General features: G+C 40.5%; 1 protein-coding gene across 7 annotated transcripts in view; it reads left to right on the top strand.

Moving 5' to 3' along the window:
- The window catches only part of MYO9B (myosin IXB), a 54,732-nt gene that overhangs the window by 6,233 nt on the left and 25,674 nt on the right, over positions 1-22,825 (top strand). For all 7 annotated transcript variants that reach the window (XM_019538375.1, XM_019538371.1, XM_019538374.1 and 4 more), the window contains 13 exons: positions 2,483-3,376; positions 11,686-11,780; positions 13,870-13,932; positions 14,407-14,506; positions 15,200-15,300; positions 15,631-15,760; positions 16,213-16,302; positions 16,649-16,765; positions 17,070-17,204; positions 19,065-19,186; positions 20,098-20,239; positions 20,493-20,688; positions 21,074-21,149. In XM_019538375.1, coding sequence (XP_019393920.1) covers positions 2,540-3,376; positions 11,686-11,780; positions 13,870-13,932; positions 14,407-14,506; positions 15,200-15,300; positions 15,631-15,760; positions 16,213-16,302; positions 16,649-16,765; positions 17,070-17,204; positions 19,065-19,186; positions 20,098-20,239; positions 20,493-20,688; positions 21,074-21,149 — 2,204 coding nt within the window. In that variant the 5' untranslated portion in view covers positions 2,483-2,539. The remainder of the gene's footprint in view (positions 1-2,482; positions 3,377-11,685; positions 11,781-13,869; positions 13,933-14,406; positions 14,507-15,199; positions 15,301-15,630; positions 15,761-16,212; positions 16,303-16,648; positions 16,766-17,069; positions 17,205-19,064; positions 19,187-20,097; positions 20,240-20,492; positions 20,689-21,073; positions 21,150-22,825) is intronic.

Below are 22,825 nucleotides of genomic sequence, written 5' to 3'. Positions count from 1 at the left end.
GTTTCCCCTAGTCTCTTTCCTTAGGACTGTATTGCCCATGAATAACTCCAGTGCTCACCCTTGCTGTTCATAGCTTTTCCAACTAGCAGCGCGACTAAATGAAGATTCTGATAAGTTCCCTGCAGACGGTAGCTCTGGGTAGTAGCAGTGAAAGCAGCGGTCATGTAGCTGTCCCTCTGGAAATATTAATGAATAGGCAGCTGATACCTGGGGTTGTTGGGAGACTTGAAATTGCTTCTGTTGTGAGCCAAAAGCTAAAAACTTGTTTGAATTTTGCAGAAATTTTGTCTTCGTTTGCATTCTCCAGGGAAAGCTGCTGTGTGCCACTGGCAAGCACGAGTGGTTTTTTTTTTTTTTGAGGTTTGAGTCTGAATGTCTGGCATCAAAAAAGGAACTTTAGTACAAGCTTAGTTATCATCTCAAAAATAGCATTTCCTGTGCTGTTTTTCAGACAGAATTCAGCTAGTCAGAATTGTTATTTCTCCATTGTGGTTGTTTCAGAAACGTTCCTTAATTTAATCTGTTGAAAGAAATTAAAATGTTCTTTTGTTGAAAGCATGGTTTTAAACAAATACTAATATATTCTGTTGGTATTTGTGTGACAACATGGTGAAGAACAAATTCTGTACGTCTTTGTATGGGCAGCCACTTCAGTGTCAAGTGAGATTTCTGGTGCAGACTGGTCGTCATACGGTTCTACTGACGTCTTGTCTCACAGTGCTTAACACTTGCTTGGATCCTCCCCCCGCAGCCCGCTCACCTCCAAGCCAGAACTGAATAATGCTAGACATAAGGGCTGGAAGGTACTTGTAGTCAATCCCCCTGCACATCTCAGTTTGCAGTGAGCTTCCTGGGAGTGAGCAATATACTTAAGCAGAGGAAGTCATGCTGCAATAGATTGTATGTATTAACCACAGATGAATGCCCTTGTATATTCCACTGTCTGTGGCATACTCTGCTGCCCTTTTGATGAGCAGACTTTGAAAACAATTTAACTTGCATAACAGAAATGGTTCAAGAGTGGTTTTTACACAGAATTGCTTGGGAGTCAAGTTCTCCATTCTTGGCTTCATTCAGGAATGGCAGAACCATGTCATGTGCTTTTTTAAGTGATTCATTTGCCTGCCTGCAGTAGAAATGCCAGTTCAGTGTTTCCAGCTCTCCACTGATCTCAGTTTTTAAAAAGCTCTTCACTGAAGCTCGTTGGCCTAATAACTGTTTGCTGTTGAAAATGACTGCATTGTAACTTGTAACTCAAACGGGCTGTCTCACACTCCACTTTATTTCAGCTTGTGAACTTCTGATATTTAGATGACTTGTTCTTCAGACCTGGTTTATAGTGGCTATTTTATGGAGTACTGTAAACAAAACATGGAGTTGGTGTCTCATTCATTATCTGTCTCCTAAACTGTATGTTGGTAAGGGGCCACTACAGCACAGTCAAAGTTTTGGTGCTGTTAGCATGATTAATCATGAAACCTAATCAGATGGCAACTGAAAGGTAGAGTGGCATGCTCCAGCAAAGGACGGAGATTCATAGTGCCACGCAGGTGAGAAAAGTGTAGACCAAGGACTCTGAGATGTTGATACAACAAGGAGAGGGCTGACTTGTAGGCTATTTATGGGTATGGAGCGACCAAAAGCTAGACCATGAGGCTGCATGATGCATTTGAAATGCTTGGGATTGATGACATGAGCTCAGTAGGGTTGGAGTCATGTTGTAGTCATCATGGTCCAGGAAATAAGCAAGAAGAGAGGGTTTTTTCTGGGGTTTTTTGTTTAGGGATTTTTGGTAGGATCTTTTACTGGAGCACCTGAATAATTAGAAGGGATGTTTGTCGCCTGAAGAAGGGGACTTTGTGCCTGAAAGTTTGTCTATCATCTCTCCCAACTATTCAATAAGAGATGTCACCAAAAAGCATGAGGCTCCAGCTTCAGGCATGAGAATAATGGGAGGAGAGAGAAGGGGTAAAGGAGTATGAGGTAAATGACATAATTTGTGAATTCTGTGCAAGTTAGTTGTAAAATCTGAACTGAAAAATGCTACAATGAGACTAGTTTTACTGTCATATTAAAAAAAATGTTAAAAGCAAGACATGGTTGTTGATTGTAATGAAAATAGCTCCTAATGGTGTCGCATTCTCTTGTGCAAAGTTTTTGCATATTATTAGAAAACAGCAAGTCTTTTTTTGTCCATATGCAATGTGAGAACAATCTGAGAAAATGTCAGCTGGCAAGGATAGCTTAATGAACTCAAATGCACAAGCTCTCTCCCCTTAGCTCCTGCCCACAACTCTTATTTTTAAGCAGACCTCTTCAATAAGAGAGAGTTTCAGTTTGAAATAACCTCAGAAAATAGCTTGTTTTTCATGATATGCCTGTGTAACTTCATCTTGTGTTTTTCTTCCTTCATTTGCGTTTGCATTTCAGGGAAGCCTGCTGTTCAGAATATAATACTTGACTCTTTGCTCTTCTTTTTCAGATAATGGGTACTGTGCAGTAAGCTCGGGAGGTATGCTGAAGCCAGGTTTGTGGCAGAATGAGTTTAAAAGATGCTGGCAGTGCAGTTTGCCAGGACAGGGTGGCCTATCATCTTCATATTTACCCTCAGCTCTCGATAGAAAGTGCTCCCTGCTGTAGAGTGACTGCAACCAAGGACAGCACTGCTTCGGATGTCATCAAGGATGTGATAAATACTTTGAACTTGGATGTCTCAAAGCATTATGTGCTTGTGGAAGTGAAAGAATCGGGAGGTGAAGAGTGGGTACTTGATGTAAATGACTGTCCTGTTCAAAGGGTTTTGCTTTGGCCCCGCCGTGCTCAGGATGAGCATCCTCAAAAGGATGGTTACTACTTTCTTTTGCAAGAAAGGAACACTGATGGGACCATCAAATATGTCCACATGCAACTGGTGTCCAAGGCGAAGGAGGCTCGACGGTTGGTTGAAAGGGGTTTTCTTCCATGGCATCAGGAAGACTTTGATGACTTGTGTAATCTTCCCAATTTAACAGAGACCATGCTCCTAGAGAATCTCAAATGCCGCTTTTTGAAAAAAAAGATTTATACTTATGCAGGAAGTATTCTGATTGCCATTAACCCCTTCAAATTTTTGCCCATTTATAACCCAAAATATGTCAAGATGTATGAGAATCACCAGCTTGGGAAGTTGGAGCCCCATATCTTTGCAATAGCTGATGTGGCTTATCACACAATGCTTAAAAAACAAGTCAACCAGTGCATAGTTATATCAGGTGAAAGTGGATCTGGAAAAACTCAAAGTACAAACTTTTTAATTCACTGCCTCACAGCACTGAGTCAGAAAGGGTACGCAAGCGGTGTGGAGAGAACTATTTTGGGAGCTGGACCAGTTCTGGAGGTAAACTTAGCCTGTGGTTCCCCCCCCCCCCCACCTCCTTTTGTTAAAATAAATTGAATTTCCAAGTAATTGCTTTATAATATATGTACCACTCCTGGGGGGGAGGATTTTGAGTACATTCTTAGTGTTGTCTGTGAAAATACACTTTGGGGATTGAATTGCTACTTTGAAGACTGCTTCTCAATCGCGTGTTCCTTAATTTCCCATCCTTCCTTGTAATTGAGTTTCTGTGTAAACAGAGCAGATTATTTAGTTCCTTTTGAAATTAGTCTCTGTCTTTGCCTTTTCAGTCTATCTTTTTGGCTTCAAAGATATCAGTTTTAATTGGTCTTAACTTTTTTGCCAGAAATCACCGTTTTAAGCTAGGAGAATCATTTGGGTGTTTTGTTGTAGAATACTGGTGGTGTTTGAGGCAAGGGTCATGAAAAACCAGTTATGAGGTTGCACTGAATAAGGCAAACAGGGACTGTTTTAATCAATAAATAGGTCTCTATTGAAATAGTAATTGCTTAGCATAATAGTGCCCTTTGCACGGTAAGGGCACTATTTGCATGGTAAGGGCAATATTTGAATATTCCTATTATGACACCCCCCTCCCCCCCCTTTGAGGAGGAGCGGTTAGTTCTCAGCCATAAATATGTGCTTCTGGGAGAAGACCACTGTGTTTGGAAGGGGAGTTTGATTCAGTTTCGTTCAATTACTGTGAAATTTTCAGTGGAAGGCAAAACTTCAGCCACTGGAATAAAATCATAAAATTTGGTCTAGACCTGTGTCAGCTAACAGAAAGACCAACATAAATGGTTCCTGCATAATATTTCAGTGTCTCTCCCCCTCTTTTTTTTACTTTCTAGTTTGGGAGGAGAAACCAGTAACAATGCATGACTAGGAGCAGGAGAAACTCTAAACCTTAAACTTGAAGGAATTCTGTTCAAACAGTATTTAGAAATGTTTGAAAAGCATTCCTAGTTCTGTGTAATTTTTTGTTGTGATACTGGGGAAATGCTATGAGACCTTTCAAAGAAGTACCTATGCGACTTTGGAAAATCTTTACAGAACAGGGAGTACGTGCAAGTGTTTCCCCTTGCTTTCTGCTACTTGAAAGCAGAAGTAGAATCATTTGAGGTTTGTTAATAGCTGGAGCTTAAGTTTGCAGTTTTGAACAGAAAACAGGAAGGGGTCACTGTGGAAAGCACTGTTCCATCAGCTGATCTGCCTGCCTTTGATGGAACTGTTAACTGTTTCAGAAACTAGTTTATAGGGTATGATACAGCAGAGTTAAATCGGATAAAGGGCCTGAAATCATATTTTTGTGATTATGAACCAAAAGAGAAATGTAAATACTACAAATACAGCAGCTGTAGGTGTAATTGTACTGCAGTCAAAGATAACTGCTACCTTAAGTTTTCTTTAAAAATTGGGATCTTTAGGAGAGTGCTTTCTGGTGAAGCTAAGTGACACGTGCAGTAACCCCTGTGCATTTTCTTCAGCTGTCATTTGAGCAATCCAGGAAGGCACTTACTAAAGAAACATTTCTGCTCACTGGAAATACAACTAAAGATTAAAACTTAGCTTGGGAACCTTCTAACTAAGTCTTCTTATAAAGTTAATATTTTGACATATGCTGTCCTCGTTAATGAGGTCCCGACTGAAATTCTCAGAGAAACTTCACCACGTCTAAGGCCTCTGTCAGTCGCATGCTAATTCAAAATAAGCTTGTACCTTGACTGAATTTCCATAGGATCCTTCATTTTTTTTAACAAATGTAAAAAATTGCAGTACAATTGTATCTCAAAATGTCTTGCAGAGCTGAGCACAAGTGGTCAAGTTTATGGGTTTTTTTGGAAGTTCCTACGCATCAACTTGAAACCAAAAAAGAAGGAAATGAAGCCCTCATGAAAATAAAAGAAAAGAAAAAGTTAAGGCAGGTTATATGTGCTGAAGGAAGTCAGCAAGACACCTGTAACTCTTAAGTGAATAGTATCAGTATTATTTAGATAGAAAATTGGGGAGCTATAATGCTCACCTACTACAGGTAGTGTTGGGAGTAGTGATGGCTACAATAAAGACATCTCTTAGCTCTTTTATAGTAAGTTTTGGATAATAAAATTCTAATAAATATGCGTGTATGCATTATTGCACTCAGTGACCGTGTCCGCGTGTGACACGACAGTGCAGTAAGAATGAGCGACTGGGCCATAACATGTTGCTACTGTATGGTAGCATTGCCAGGCACTAACCATGACATGGTGCTACTGCACAGTAGCATTGGGGAAAAAAACTGTGTGGTGACAGTATGCAAGTACTAAATGACTGCAGAGTAACATCTGCACAGTCCGCTGCACATTTAGACACAGTCAGTGTATTGCAGCTGGAGCTGATGCAGTGGAGAATTATACATGCCAGATTTCTAAGTGGGGTTGTGCCCTTCATGCTGAATACTATATTTTTAATAACTACTGAATGGTTAAGTCAAACCTGGTTTTATTAAAAGAGTGCAGTGAAAACTTGAAGATACTCTAATGAACTAAACTGTTAGCAGCCATAACTGCTTGTCTCCGAGTCAGTAGTTTTATACTTGATTACAGTGAATCACTGAATTATTCATGCAACAGAATGATGCAGTAAGAGAAATTTCCTTTGAAAATAAGTGCTTCTGAGGATTGTGGCACAGAGCACTTTTGGGAGCATGCCTAATCGTTGGGGAGTACCTTATTTCATTTTTATATTGTTTCAAGTCCTTCTGAAGTTGCTTGCATATGTGAAAGGTAGTGTTAAGGTTAATGAGATCAACCTAATTTTCATTTGGTAGGATCCTTTAGATGTTGAATTAGAGCTTCCTCTTTTTAGTGACCTGACACTCAGTTACAAGGCATCTGTTCAAAGTCTGACCTTTTCCTAGAGTTCAAGGCAATGACATTGCATATAACATTAAAAAGGTGGATGCCATTATTGTATTTAACAGTTACTGTAGAATGTTCTAAAACTTGCATGCTCCTAGAAAGTCTGTTTGGAGGCTTGAAAGTAAACTCCTTTTCCTCAACAAAACTTGTTTCTCTATTTCATAGATTTCATAGACATTAGGGCTGGAAGGGACCTCGGGAGATCGAGTCCAGCCCCCTGCCCAAAGGGCAGGAAATGTATTGACCAGGCTGGTAGCTTCACTTCTTGTGAATGTTGAGTGTGTTGAAGCATGTAAACTTTTGTTCACAATATCCAAACTTTGAGAAAATGGGTTATGGCTATAGCTCACAGAGGTGATTTTTTTTTTTTTTTAATGCTCCTTGCAGTTACCTTCTCAAACAGCTGAGGCATTAAATATACCAAACTGAGATGCTGATTGAAATGTTAAGTACGTTGTGTGTAGTCCTTAATAGAAAGGAAGTCTTAGGTTTATCATGGGTGACCTGCTGAGGCCCTTCCAACACTCATGTTCTATGAAACCATTTAGAGAATCTGCAGCACGTGGCAGAGAAGTCCTCTGGGCAGGTGGTAGAGGGAAATGGGGAAGTGAGGTTATGCCCTGTTCAAGGTAACTACCCTGCAGCTTTTTACTCTTAATAAAACATCTTAATTTTATATTTCAAAGATTAATAATCATTAGAACTACTTTCTAGTATGGACAGTTGCTAGAAAAAATAATAAGACTAAGATGTGGTTCAAAAATGTTAGTATACATGTAAGCATGTTATAGAATAAGCTCCCAGGATATGCAAAACTGGTCCAATTTGGACTGTTTATTCTAACTTTTGCAGTAGCCTTGTTTAAACTTGCATAGGACCAGGTTCAGGAAGGCCTTATCTTCACGACTTAGCTTGGAACCTTCCAGAAAGTTCTGTATTGTCAGTTTTGCAAGGAAAATGCTCTTCAAGTAGACCGTAAACCTCAAATGCAAAGTGTAAAATGAATTCCAGAGACTTTTTCCCGGTTCCCTCAAGTGCACACACATTTAATGTGCAACTGTTTCCCAGTAAAAACTAGATGCACTGATGTATTGGTTTCATATTGGGTCCACCCCACTTCTGGCCCCAGGATCGCATTCAGCACCCTGGCTGGGCAGTGCCTGCCCCTGCCCCACTCCCTCCTTCACCATGGGAGCCTTGATCTGGCCCCTTCCCCCATGCAGACTTACCGGCTGGATGCTGCTCTCCACCCTGCCGGGCTGCATTCCTGTAAACGGCTATGGGATCTGCGTTGGGTGATACGCCTGGTTAATAATTGTCCATCAGTATCTGCCAAGAAAACCTCTATCGGTGCACCCCTAATAAAAAAACATTTTTGGGAAACTAGCTTACATAAATTGTAAGTAAAAGTAATTGTTAAAAGCCTGCTTTTGGATGAATTGGCTAAATATCAAACCACCTTCTGAAAGAGTGTACTGATGTGTGTTAGTCTCTGAAATTTGTTAAAGCAGTTACCTTCCTAATAGACTAAAAGTAATAAACCTCACTTCCCTCTGAAGTGGATGATGGTAATGGTGACTGTGGAACAGATGGAGGTACTTCAGTTGTGCTGCAATTTGGATTTTTCTCTTCGTTTAATCAGATGGCTTTCAGGTATCTCTAGGAAATTGTGGTGAAATAAAATGGCAGTCAGTGTATTTTTTGGCACTTGGATAATGTGGTCCTGCAGACACCTCCGGGCAGTTTTTCTCCTCAAAGGCTGATTCTAAATAAGTTCAGCCAAACTGTTACTGTTGTCTGTAGGCACTTCCATTATCTGTCATCTTCTAAAGAAAGTTGATGTAAAAAGGAACTCATATCCTGAAAGCAGAACCATGAAAGGAGCTAGCTCACTGGGGATGCGATTGCTACATTTCACTTCTAAGGCTTGGCCCTGGAAATAGACATTTGAGTAAAGGAGTGGGAGCACAGCCAGGCTTCTTTCTGTCTCCTCTACTCTAGCTCTGCATGGCTTGTGGTCTTGATGTGAGAATCAGGCCTGGGCTAAGGGATACTTCAGCATTGGGTTCTGTTTGCTTTTGCCACAAAAGCCCTGCATAATGTATTTAGTGGGTGTAAGCTATGTTGATCTATTTAGGTAGAGAGGCAGTTTTGAGACCATTATCTGTGTACATCTTTAAACACGACCATAGTCAGAAAACAGATGGGACTTCCTTTTTCCTTTGACTTGAACCTCACTAGTTTCTCATGTATACGACAAAAGGGGAGCTTTGGGGTTTTCTATCTTGCTAGTTAGATCTTTTTGAACATAGGTGCATTTGCCACTTGCCTTGTTGAGATTTCCCCAGTTGTTGAAACACTATGCATTGCTCCCACCTTTTAGCTTTTTACTGGCCTAGGTTGTCCTACTTTCTCCAGTTCTCTTGCTATATCTCAGTCTGTCTCTCTTTGTTCATCTTAGTCTGACAATTCTTGCTTTACCCTGTAACATCTGCTTTTGCTAGCGTGGTTCTTCTACTTCGGTCATTCATCATATGCATCAGTAGTATTCTGCATAGGCTTGGTTTATTCTTTAGTTTCTCTTGAAGGACAAGGGTGAATACTAAAGAGACTAGAACGTTATAGTAGTGGCTAGTAGTTGTGGTTTTGCCCTCCTTGACTTCTGATGGATTTTGGAAATATATGGAAGGTTTTTGTGGGACTGTCAGCAGGGGCTTTCTGCCCCACAACACAGCACCCAGCATGTGCTCTGCTGCTGTGCTGGCTTACGGGAACAGAAGGACTCTCAGACTATGCTGTCTGTCCAGAACAGCCACTCCATAATAACAGAAAGCTAAAATAGCAAGTGAATTTATTTGTTGCTAGGATAAGGATGTGGTAGGTCATAAATTAATTACCCTTAACTGGCAAATTTAGGAAATCTCATATTCCAAATGATGTTAAAATGTTCAGATTCTTGACAAGAAAATGTAGCTTCTGTGTATGCCGTTTATGCTCTCCAAATTACAGTAAAGTGTACTTCTCTCCATGAAACAGAGTAGGATGAAGGAAAGGGACAGTAAGAAACATACTGGAGTGGCGTTTTGTGACTTGGGTTGGAGGCCAAACCACTCAGTATTTTGAATTTTTTGACTAGTTGAAGTCTGTAAAGGGGACCAATCTCTGTAATTTGCCATGACAGAGACTCAGTAATCATGGGGGTTTTAGAGGAGGGTATTTTTAGATCTGCTTTGGAGAATTTGCTATGTTCTTAGACTAAATACCAGACATGTGGGGTCATCTGAGCCACTGAGTAGTGTTAAACCATATGCATTGCTTACATGAGTAATCACTAAGTCGTCAGGAAACCAGAATTATGAGATTACTAATCAATTTACTAATCAACTCTTTGGTACGCAGTTGCTTTTAAATAGCTTGTATGTATGCAAATCTGGTATGCTTTGTGTGTTTCTATTATTTTTAAACTTCTTGTTAAAAGTTTGTTTTTTCACTACAGAGTAGTAGGTCTGCAGATCCCGTAAAGTAGGTTTTTCCTTAGTTTTGCAAGTTGGAAGAGCTTTAATAATGATTCCTATTTCTCTAAACAAAAAGTAATGTGTGATGTTCACACCAAGTCTCTGGAAGAGGAGCAGGCTGTAATTTCTATGCAGTGGGTGGTTCTTTGTTCTGCTGTCAGAAGACTTCCCTCTTAAGTCTTGATTGGCTTCAGCTCTGTTAACTAAAATGAGTTGACCACAACCAATGCAAAATTAATATTAGAATAGGTTAACTGTATGCTTTCTCAGAGACTTGTACCTGTGTGTGGAGAACAATTAAAGAAATAAAATTAAGAATAGCTTGCTGGCTTATAGCTACAAGATAAGTTTGAGAAATTCTGCCAACACATCAGCATAATTGCATGCAATTTATAGCAAGCCTGAAGTATCATAATAGCTGCTCTGTTGTACACAATTTCCACGGATGTAAACATGAATTGACTTCAAGAAAGAAATCGCTTTCGGGATTGAATATCTTTCTTGTGTCATATGGAGCTGGTTACTCTAGGGTCAGGGAACGGGACAAGTCATGACTTAAAGGGTCAAATGCTGATGTCAGTATCTGGCACACTAAAGATGTCTGACGACGGTCAGAAAATTCCATGAATTTGTTCTCTGTTGGGAGGCATGTTTCCTTTGAGACATCTTAGTTGGTGTTGCTTAAAGTTTTCACAGGAAATGTTTGGGACAGACTTGTCAGCTGATAATGTTCGCAAGGAGTGGTGCATTGTTTGCTAAACTGCTGCCTTTTGCATTGGATTTTTCGCTGTATTACGTCATCTCTCTGCAGGTTAATAAAATTACAAGGTTCCCTTCAACCTACTGCAAATATGGGATCTTAGTTTGGTTTCATTTCCTTTTGTTACCTCTGCTATTTTGTTCCTTTTGTTACCTCTTCTAAGAAATCTGTCAAAATTCTCTTTGATTCAGTTGCCAAATTGCTGACACTTTAGTTGAATATTAGGGTTATAATTAGATTAAACCATTTTCAGCATGTGGACAAATTTTATTTAACTGTTGCTACAGACATTTGGCAAGCATCATGTAAGTGTTCTTGAAAAGAGTTCCCAGCTTACAGCTTTCAGTGACACACAAAGGTGTGTGTGTGTGTGTGTGTGTGTGTGTTTGTGGTTTAACAGTGCTGGATGGGAGGGTATTTGTACCAGAATCTCCTCCTGAAAGCCCTGTATGTCTTTTCATAACAGATCTTTATAAATTTAAAAATAATTCTTTAGGTTCAGAGGAGTGAAAAGTCTGGTTGATTCAGAGCAATTCCAAAATGAATTTGGAGAAGTATAACTTTTTGAACTTTTGCCTTGCCTATTTCATACAAAATCGATCTGACTCCCTGGGAATTCAATTGACTATATTTGCAGAACTGACTTTAATATTATATTTGCTGTTAAAGGTAAAGTAATTATGTAGCTTGTTTTGTCAAGGAATTTATTTTTGAGAAAAAGACTCACTTGCTACATGGTTTTGAGTTTTGATTTCAAGAGGCAATTCTGTCATCATTGCAGCATTCTTTCACTGACAAAGACCGTTCTTTAAGCTCATGCTTGCTTTCTAATGACTCAGCCTGTTGACCTGAGGTTCCAAGGGGCATTCAGTTAGCTTTAACTTGGTTAATTGTAGTGCATATTGAAGTAACTTCTAATTTCCTCACGGTTCCAAATGCTATGCTGGACCTGGCATAATCTATGTACATGTGTGCACATCTGAGAAAAAACACTTGTCTCAGATGCTCTTGAACCGCGTATGTTTTGCTCTTTCCGTTGTATTTTGGGTGTTGAGTGCCAACTAGCAATTCGAGTGAGTACATAGCTCTTAACCTGTTTCACTGAAGATAGATTTATTCTCTGTGTTGTTGCAGGCATTTGGCAATGCAAAAACAGCTCATAACAATAACTCCAGTCGTTTTGGAAAATTCATTCAAGTCAACTATTTGGAGAATGGTGTTGTCAGAGGGTAAGTGTGACATGAAGTTTTTTCTAGAGTTGAACTGTCAATATTGTGGAGATATTTGTGTGTGTTAAAAGTGGCTTTCCACATACAGGCATACCTCGTTTTATTGTGCTTCGCTTTATTGCGCTTCACAGATATTGCGGTTTTTTACAAATTGAAGGTTTGTGGCAACCTTGCCTCGAGCAAGTCTATCGGCACCATTTTTCCAACAGCATTTGCTCACTTTGCATTTTTTAGCAATAAAGTATTTTTTTTAATTAAGGTATATACATTTTTTTTAGACATAATGCTATTGCACACTTAATAGACTACAGTATAGTATAAACATAACTTTTATATGCACTGGGAAACCAAAAAATTTGTGTGACTCGCTTTATTGCGGTGGTCTGGAACCGAACCCGCAATATCTCCGAGGTATGCCTGTAGGTGTTTTTCACGCCTGAACAGTCTGCTACTTCAGGTCACCTTGGGACCTAAGAAAGGACATTTTGTGCCCGAAAGCATGTCTAACATCTCTCCCAAGCATACAGTTTGTCCAATAAAAGATATCTCCAGAAAATCCTTGCCTCTTGCATATTGATATGCTTTTAATTTCCTTGGAAGTCACAAACCGTGCACAAATTCAGTAACTACTTGTATAAATACAGCTGTGTAATAGGCACTAGGGATGCTGACGGACATGGGAAAACCTCCCCCAGCACTTTATTGGAAGAGGCAACATGTTAGTTTGACCCGGCTCTGCAGCATCTGTATAGATCGGGCGCTTCAGTGCAGCTTTTTGGCGCTTTTATCTAAAACCGATTCAATTTAACATGATCCCTCCTCTGGGCATGCACTGTGCGTGGTACAGAGGTGCACTGAGCTTAAAATAATGCTTTTTTTTATTCACGTCTATGATCAGCCATAATGTGCAATAGTCTTCTATAGGTTTGCTCATTCAGTGGTGGCGTAATTTTATATCAATCATATAAATGGTTACTGGTTACAGTAATAATCTAATTCTGAATCTTTTTTTTTTTTTTGCAAGTAAATAGTTTTGTCCAATAATTCATTACCTGTCAGGTGAGAAGGCCTTGTATCTCATTCTTTAGTCTTATTGTGTAAGTGTTAGTATTTAGTACCATGTATCTGCAGAGCGTGTAGTAGTATCACATTTTTTTTGCTTCTGCATTAAGGGCAATATGATCGAATATTGACCAGGACTTATGCCTGCCCTGTAGTGCCATTCTAGCAGTGTATAATGAAAGGATACGCTGGAGCGTATCCTTTCACTGATGCATTTGGTTTGTATCACTGCTTTTCCTTAAGCATCAGATGTAAACACATGCTAATTCTGTCAGACAAACAATTGTTTGAGTATTATTCAGGAGTAAAACTGGCATATTTACAGATGAGGTCACCCCTGCTTAAGGGATTGGTACTATGTGAACCCATTTGTTCTCTGTCTGCAGCCTGAGAAAAAGGCTACTCTAGCTTTGGCCTTGCTTTTTGTCCATTTGTATACCTAGTGGAAAAGGGAATTATTCTTTAGGCGTTTACTCTACAGTTTTTTGCTGGTGGGTGCAGTCTAATGTTGGTCACCAAACTCACAGTTTGGCAGCAGTGCATTTCTTTTGTCTTCTTTGCACTTTGTGGGTTTTTCCTTTTGCCTCTGACTAGCATCTGTTTAGCAAAATCAAGCTAGTGTAAGAGTGGTGGTGTAGCCTTGATGGTCCAGTAATTATGCAAGAGGCAAGGATTTCTTACCGTGCTATCTTTTATTAATGAAGTGGACGCATATTGAATAATTGTGATTTTTGAGAAAAAAAAACAACCCCAAAACAACCAATCTGCTCAGTTTGAACTGGCTTTTCTTTCATATCTGCTAAGACAGAGTAGTGAAGGACTAAATGTTTGACAGCATCCTCCTAAATGTAGCTCTGTATGTGGTAAGTTTTTGACTAGTAGAGATAGCAGTAAGGCCCCCTTCACAATAAACTTTGTATATGAAATAGCCTAAAGCCATTTGGAAACAGTTGCTTAGTGTTTTGGTATCCAGGTGCTCACGTTTGCATTTCCTCCCTTCACGTTTTGTTTCTTTTGGGTCTTTTAGGGCTGTTGTTGAAAAATATCTGCTTGAAAAATCTCGTCTGGTCTCTCAGGAAAAAGATGAAAGGTGAGAGGCATTTTGTGGTGCATGGTCTGTATTCAAATGTCTCTCCTAAATGCAATGATACACACCTTTCTTAGCAAACTATATAATGAGTTTCCACCTAAATGACTGGGACTAATTCTCCTAACAGGAAGAATCTCCCAGGGAGCTGCTCTAGGGCACCCTGTGCAGTGTGAATTCACTCGAGCTCCCTGTGCACCTGGACTCTTAACTCACACGACATGCCAGTAGCTTACCATGAAAGTTCCCTTGCACTTTCAGTATATGCTAAGCGTGTTTACACACAGTTGGTGCAAAGTAGCTGATGGTCTGAAAATGTACGTTCTAGATTACTGTGCACTAACTACCCTGATGATCACAGTAAAAGATTTTAATACAGTACGTACATGAAAGGGTGCTCAGAAATTTGTATTCTTTATCAAAGAAAAGTTGGCATCATGATGTCTTTATTAAACAGACGTATTTTTGATACTGTAGGAACTACCATGTGTTTTATTATTTGTTACTTGGAGTGAGTGAGGAAGAACGCAAAGAATTTCACCTCAAGCAACCTGAAGATTATTTCTACCTCAATCAGGTAATCGGGGGGGGGGACATTCTGACAACAAAAATATTGTTTGTCCCCGGTGTTAAAATGAAGGGCACCAAGACAGGTGATCTTTATTTCCCTCTGCGGTATGACAATTCTCTGGAAATCCTAGTTGGTTTATAAGGCTTTTTTAACAAAATACTGCTTTTTCGCTGCACAGCAGTTCTAGCAACACTACAGATTCTTATACAGACACCTCGCGTTCATCACAGAGCTCCAGATATATTTCTCTTCTCTCTGTAGAAGAGACTTAACTTTCATCAACCTTATCTCCTTTTTAGTTTTGTAGGCCACCTGTGAGACACAGCCAGCCTTAAGGATGAATCTGACTATCTTGTGAACTGGATGCAAAATTCCTTTTGTAGAACTGTTTTGTGATTTCAAGCTCAAGATTTGTTGTTAGACTGCTTCGTGTTTACAGTGTTAGGTAACTGGTGATTATAACATCATTCACCTGGAGACTGGTTGGGAAGGGGGGAACAGACTGTACATTTAAAGCAGTGTAGTAGTCTAGCTGATACAAAAAAAGGGACGCGCACAATTCCAGATTTTGCCAGAAAACAGGAGTGTCTATGGGCCTGCACTTTGTTTCTTTTTTATTCATAAGAAAAGTTACTCAAGGGCCCGTGTCTGTATCTCTGCTATATATTTGAACCTGATTGTTGTGGGGCTTTTTCATAGCATAACTTGAAAATTGAAGATGGCGAAGATCTGCAACATGATTTTGAAAGATTAAAACAAGCTATGGAAATGGTTGGCTTTCTTCCTGCAACAAAAAAGCAGTAAGTGGAATTGGTTAGCTCTTTTATGTTTGCAGTTTGTTAGTGCTTGCTTGCATTTCCATGAAATTGCTTAGTAGTCTGTTATGAACTACACAGAACAGTTTGGTGTCCCGTACAATAATTTGTAAATCAGCAAAGCTGTATTTGTTCAAAGCCCGACGCACAAACTAGGAGAACAGTGGGCTTTTTCTTATATGGGTTGCCATAAGCCAACTTTATTCAGTCTCCATCTTTTTTTCCAGTAGATTTGGCTATTGTCCTGCGGCTCTATTTAATGCTTGTTAATGAAACAAACACTTTTAAAAAGTCACCGCTGTTTTTATTTTTCAGAATCTTTTCAGTGCTTTCAGCTATTCTCTATTTGGGTAATGTTACCTACAAGAAGAAAGCCACAGGTCGGGATGAAGGGTTAGAAGTGGGACCCCCTGAAGTACTGGACATCCTCTCTCAGCTTTTAAAGGTAGAGTATCCCTTTCATGCGTTCCATAACCATTAGGTAAGCTAATGGCATGCTGTAGCTAAAGGTGGGCGTGTTCCAGGCCTGGGGTAGGAGGCCTATGAAGGAAAAGAGATGGTTTGCTGAATTGAATGTAAATGTTCATGTTTTTGGAGAATTTTTTGTGCTGTGAAGGAGAGAGAAAATACATCTCAGAAGATGGGAATAGTTAGATCTGGTTACGGTGTCAGCTCTCCAATCGGATTACAGCTGGTGGGTTTCACCAGGATGGAGATACATCCCTAGCATGTGAAGGGAAAGGATTTCAAGGAATTCAGGAACATGAAAATTGTCAGCCAGCCACAGCTGTAGCTTTTGTCCTTGGGTTTGGGTTTCCAAAGCTATCTGAGGAGATGATAACTACTTAGGTTGCCACCAGTGGCTAATAACTCTGTTTTTCACTTTATTTTTTGAAGGTCAAACGAGAACTTTTAGTGGAAGTGCTGACAAAAAGAAAAACAGTGACAGCCAATGACAAGCTTGTCCTGCCGTATAGTCTTAATGAGGTGAGTCCAAGGACACAAGCAGGGAGGCTTTAGTCAGTAGCCTTGCAGGTGACCTTATTGTTACTCAGTTGATTAATGCTAGGAAATTGACTTGGGGGTTTCCTCAATTTTTAGAAGCCAGAAAATGGCCCCTGATTACATCTTGGCTGTAAAATGTCACATCACATGCAACATGGCAGTAGGAATTTTATTTTATTCACTTAAATATATTTTAATGGATGCTGCCCAAACCCTGCTGTCAGCTATTGAAAAAGTGATGCATTAAACCTTCTAGCCCTACCATATTCAGTCAGGGGTATTACCTGCTTGTGACTTCTTTTTTTTTTTTTTTTTTTTTTAACTGCAGGCAAAAACAGCTCGGGATTCAATGGCAAAGTCCTTGTACAGTGCTCTGTTTGACTGGATTGTTCTGCGAATTAATCATGCGCTTCTTAATAAGAAGGACATGGAGGAGTCTGTTACAGTAAGTTCTGGACAGAAGAGCAGACAGAGCTAGCAACTCATCCTATGAATACCATAGTGTGTTCAGAGATTTGGGGTGGAGCTCTGACCCTCCCCACTCTGATGTCAGTAGTAAAATTATCACTAACTTCGGGGGAGTTTTACTGTCCCATGGATTTTACTGTGGGAATAAGTGGTTATTACAATAGTAAACATTCCAAGTCATATTGGCATAGATAACGGTACTGATGTTTAGTGTGTTGTTAGCAACCAAAACTATCATAAGATCAAGTAACAGTATCTGCACCTTTTTTCCTTCCCTTCAGTGTTTGTCCATTGGGGTGCTTGATATTTTTGGATTTGAAGATTTTGAAACCAACAGTTTTGAGCAGTTCTGTATAAATTATGCAAATGAACAGCTTCAGTATTATTTCAATCAACACATTTTCAAATTGGAGCAGGTAAGTGATTGTGTATTGCAGGTGTTATGTAAGGGCTAAAGTTAAAAGCCAGAAATAGGTATAATCTTAAACTCAGTACTTTAATACGTTTTGCTTTGTAACATGCTTGTCTAGTGGACAGAACTTAAAATAAGCTTCCCCAAAACCTCCTAGTGTAAAGTTAGAGTTATTGAAGTTTGTAGCTAAAAGTCCTACTTTCAGGTCACGTGCTTTGCATGCTGTGTATGCACAGCATCTGACTTCATAAAGTTCGTTGGGCAGTGTTGAATTTGGATGTAGAATCCGGCCGTGTGTCCTTTCCCTTAAGCTTTTGTTTTCTTGCTGGCTTAAAGTATCTTTCCAAATGATGCCAGAAAACCAGTTTTAATTCACCCAAGGACATCATAGAATCATAGAAGTCAGGTTGGAAGGGACCTTGTAGATCTTCGAGTCTGACCCCCTGCCAGGGCAAGAGAAAAAACTGGGCTCAAATGATCCTAGCTAGGTAGGCATCAAGCCTCCTCTTAAAGACCCGCAGGGTAGGAGCCAGCACCACCTTCCTTGGAAGTTGGTTCTAGATCCTAGCCGCCCTGACCGTGAAGTAGTTCTTACGGATGTCTCATCTAAACCTCCTCTCCAAGAACTTATGGCTGTTATTCCATGTTATGCCAGGGGGCGCTTGGGGAAACAAGGCCTCTCCCAAACCCTTCTGGTCCCTGCCCCCCAGTGAGTTTATAGACTGTCATGAGGTCCCCCTCAACCTTCTCTTGTGAAGGCTGGACAGGTTCAGGTCCCGCAGTCTCTCCTTGTAGCGTCTGCCCTGCTGTCCCTGGATCGTTCGGGTGGCCTCCTCTGGACCCTCTCAGTGTTATCCACGTCCCTCCTGAGGTGGGGCACAATTGTTCTATGTTACGTATTTTATCAACAGTACATAAGTAACCATAAACGAAAGTTAAAGGAAGAAAGCACAAAACACACCAACTTTAAGTAAAGTCATAGTAGAGACCAGTGGCTTAGCACCTAATGACAGGATTGTCTGTCCAGACTAACTAGAGTAAAGAGTTGTATTGTCTTCTTTTTCTAAAACTGTTTTCCCAAAGAAGCTTAAGTAACTAGTTTCCTGTGTCTGTCTTCATGAGAGCCCTCAGGGGTTGCCTACATATTTTAAGAAGGGTCTTTTTGTTCGTGGAACTTAAACGCTATTTTTTACAACGTGCTGTGCATATAAATCATACCAACTACGTAATTTGCACACACTTAATCCCAGTCACTTGAATAGGATGCATTTTCTAACATATCATAGAGAGAATGTGAAGCTGTGGGGATTTATCTCATTATTCTTCTAAACATGTCATTCTGTTTAGACTACCTGCCTACTGAATCTCTTGTTTAGATTTGTAAGTGCATTATTGTTAAATTAGTTTGCCTTTAGCATGTGCAGGATGAAAGAAAGCTGATATTATGCTTTGATATCTTGATATGGAACTGGCATTTCTAGGCCACTTAGCACCAGCATGTGTTGGTAGATAAACTTTGCAACCTTATCTGGGTTTCCTATATTCAGCAGAAAGGGAGTGCTTGCTGATGGCAAAACAGGTCAGCCTGTCCCTTGTAAAGAATAGATTCCCATACCACACCTTGACATTTTGTTGTCCTCTGCTCTTTGACTTGGAATGTAACTCTATGACTATAGTAATGAGGGTATTTGATCCTCAACATCAAAAAATTATTATTATTTTTTTCTTGTTCTGGTTTCTCCCTCACACCAACAAATTCAGAATTTGCCAATAGCTGTGTAAGGAAGTCTTTAAGCATTTATTTTGCATAGCTTGTGCGGGCCTGTCTGCCGTCCTGATAAAGAAATCTCTTTGAGTTGCACAGGAGGAATACAAAAGTGAAGGGATCACGTGGCACAATATTGACTATACTGATAATGTGGCCTGTATTCACTTAATCAGCAAGAAGCCCACTGGCCTCTTCTATCTGCTAGATGAAGAAAGCAAGTAAGTGTCAAGTTCTTCTGAAAGATTTGCTGCATGAAAGTGTGGGAGGGGGGCAGAAGTAGTTGCCAAAATAGAGGAAGTTAATGGTTATAGGAGGTGCCAGATTGTGGGGAGGAATCTTTATATATGTAGATCATGCAGCTAAACTTCTACAAAGCTAATTTCTCTTTGAAAAATCACTCCACTTTGGTGGTGGTCATGGCAGAAGAACTGTCATACCAGTTCACACCAAGGGTCCATCTAGCCCAATGTCCTCTGCAGCAGTGGAGAAACAGGCCATGTGTATTGTCATTTATCCTTGTCATCCCCTCCCAGTTACCAGAAGTCATAAGTTCAGGGATTTCTTAGACTTAAGTTACATCCCTGACTGTTATATTTAATAGTTCTTGATGGCTTTAAAGTGACAGCATAGGAACTTGGATATTTCTGATGGCTTTTACCAGGTGACTATAATATAATGCATGTGTCTGGGGTATGTCATTATGCAAGTGCTCAAAGTTATGACCACTTAGTATCAGTTCTCACAAAATTGCCAGTGAAAGTGGGGTGGAGGTGTCTGGAATTTTATAATGGGCTGCTTTTCTGCCTAAGAAGCACCTCTGTAGCTTATCTCTAAAGTATCAAAGCAGGACTTCTACCTTTTGATCCCTATGGCAAATGGTTATTAGCTTGTCTAGTGCAGCTAAATACTTTTTTAGATCATGTGCTTGCAGATCTATCTGCGCACCTTTCCTTCGTAGATTTCATAGACATTAGAGCTGGAAGGGACCTCGGAAGATCATCGAGTCCAGCCCCCCGCCCAAAGGGCAGGAAGTCAGCTAGGGTCCTAGGATCCTATCAGCTGGGGTCCTTCGTATTTGGAGAGTGAGGGGCTAACCTTTCCCCATGTGTTTCCTGCTTTGTGTACCTAGCTTTCCACATGCCACCAACCAGACCCTACTTGCAAAGTTCAAGCAGCAGCATGAGGAGAACAAATTCTTTGTTGGAACCCCAGTGATGGAGCCTGCTTTTATTATCTGGCATTTCGCTGGGAAAGTTAAATATCAGATAAAGGTATGTAACAAATTTGGAATAGCCAACAAAGACTCTTCTGTTCCTTGCCAACAATAAAATGTACACAGAAAAAAATGGAGGCGTTATTTACACTTGGTGTTTCGCTAGATTTGGATTACATTATCTGTGACGTCTCAAACAAGGCCAGTCCACATGAATTATTCAGCCTGATGTATCTGCATAGTTGGAACCTGGTTCCAGCTGAATCCTTTCTCATTTCATCTCTTGGGGTTTGACATTTCTTTTTCTGCAGGATTTCCGAGAGAAGAACATGGATTACATGAGACCGGATATTGTTGCCTTGCTTCGCAGTAGTGACAGTGCCTATGTACGGGAGCTGATCGGGATGGATCCTGTGGCTGTGTTCCGCTGGGCTGTTCTGCGAGCTGCTATTCGGGCAATGGCTGTCTTTGCAGAAGCAGGGCGCCAGAGAGCTCAAAAAACCGCAGGTACCAAGCAGAGGGAAAATCTTTTAGAAGTGTTATTTTTAATTCAACCAGTTATTATTATGTTTATCAACAGTCCTAAGCACATGATAATTATAGGGGATTTCAGGATACAAAATGAGAAAGTTTTAATGCTGAAGGGAAAACTTCATGAAAGTTAAGTAACTTGTCCAATGCCAGAAAGTCATTTAAGCAGATGAGTTTACCAGTCCTAGTAGGAGCCAGTTTGAGAACTAAAATAAGTTGGTGCTTTCTTTAATAACAGGAGAAGTGGAGCAAAATCTTTAGCTCGTGCATATTTATCAGTTAGAGCTTAAGTGCCATATATTGCATTTGTCTGGATAGAGTTGTCAAAATGTAAAATGCTGCTCTTTGTGTTCTACAACAGGGGTGGTACGGCATGGACCTCGGGTTCCTCTTGGAGAACTCCAGAGAGCAAATACACCAGTAGAAAAAGTTTATCGGTGAGAAACATGCTTGGCCACTTTTCACAGAGCAATGGGCTATATGTTGGGCATGGCAGGGAAGAGTGCACTGTGTGGGAAAGCCTGCACTGCTGAGCCACATTCCATATAGCAAGTGTCAGCTCATGCTGTCCACAAACATGGCTGACAACCCATTACTTTTTCAATATTTTTAGCAGCTACTTGGTTGGGTGGGGGGGGGGGTTTCTCTTGTTCCAGTTATTGATACAAGTAGAAAGCTTGACTAAACAAGGCATAATTGCTTGGTTTAAATGCTGGCAGTAGGCTTGGGGTGTATAAATCATGATGTTCACTGGGCCAAAGACCCGAGGGAAGGTTGGGCATGCTCTTTCCCCTCTGTAACGTTGGCATACCCAGGACTCCAGAATGATGGATTGCTGTCAGTCAGTCTGTGGAAGAAGTGTGCTTTATAGGGGAAATTTGAAAGAGGAAGAAGGGGTGGAGAGAGCAATATGGAGAACAGCCTGAAGTGTCCACTTCAGTGTTTGGAAATCACTGAACAAGTTTGAGGAGAGGGGCACGGTATCTATACAGGTAGTCACTAGGTGACACAGAAAGACTCTGCTCTGCTCTGCCCCTTGGAGCATGCAATCTACTTCTTGTGTTGCAGTAATGTTCAGAGCAGTAGTTCCCAAACTAGGCTGCTTGATTTGCTACAGTCATGAGCTCGTGACCACACACTCCTAATTCCCCCAAGCCTGTACCCTTTGTACTAATAGTTAACATAGAATGGGACTTTTTTGTGCTGCAGCTGCCGCATAGTAACTGTCTCTGTTACTGTGCCCCACAATTGCTTTGCAGTGAGAGCCACAACAAGGCAGTTTACCCCTGAATAAAATGGAGTTAAGTAGATCTATTTTAGCTTCCACTTACCACAAAGTAATTGCTGCACATGGATAGTTTGTGCGCCCATAATTACTAGGACTTAGTGCCCCTTTGTTAGTCTGGTACTTTTTGGTGTGTCTGCTTGTACCCTATGGTTAGTGAAAGCTAAACCAGATCTGTTTAGGACTATTTCATGCAGAGATAATCTGCCCTGTTTTAGCTTTCCCTAGAGCAATAGTTGCAGCTGAGCAACGGAGCAGCTGAGACATGGTCAGCAACCCTTCCCCCCCTGTTAATTATTGGCATGTGAACAACAGTAACGGCTTGTATGGGATTTCATAAAATTATCAGATTGTCAGTCAGGCCATGGCTGGGAAAAACTGGGAACTGCTTGCCTACTCTCTGTTATCACAGATTATGGCCTTGTTGTACAAGCAAGTAAACAGATATGTAGGACAGTGCAAGACCCAGAGAACTTGCAGGATAGGAAAACGAGATGCAGCACTAGGTGCCACCTTCACAAGAGCTGGACCTATTTATCTCTACGCCTTGTCTTGATATTACTTCTGTTGTTCTCCTAGTGGTGTGGTAGGGGTTTTTTAAGACTCTGTTTTATTTTATTGCACCCTGGTCCCAAGGTAGAGTAGCAGCCTTGGTGCAGTAGATGTTAGTCTTTTTCTAGGTGCGAATAAGGAACAGGTGTAGGTGAACTGTGGAAATAAAGATGCCACTTTCTCTGAATGCCTTTATGAAAGAAGGAAGGGAAACGACAAAGATTTGTCTGTGTATAACAGAGTTAAGTGTTTATAAATAAAGTCGTTTGGGGGAGA

The sequence above is a fragment of the Crocodylus porosus genome, unplaced genomic scaffold (assembly GCF_001723895.1).
Source record: "Crocodylus porosus isolate Cpor-Errol unplaced genomic scaffold, CroPor_comp1, whole genome shotgun sequence".
NCBI lineage: Eukaryota > Metazoa > Chordata > Crocodylia > Crocodylidae > Crocodylus > Crocodylus porosus.
The sequence above is the reverse complement of the archived record's forward strand: the minus strand, read 5'-3'. Positions and strand labels throughout refer to the sequence as shown.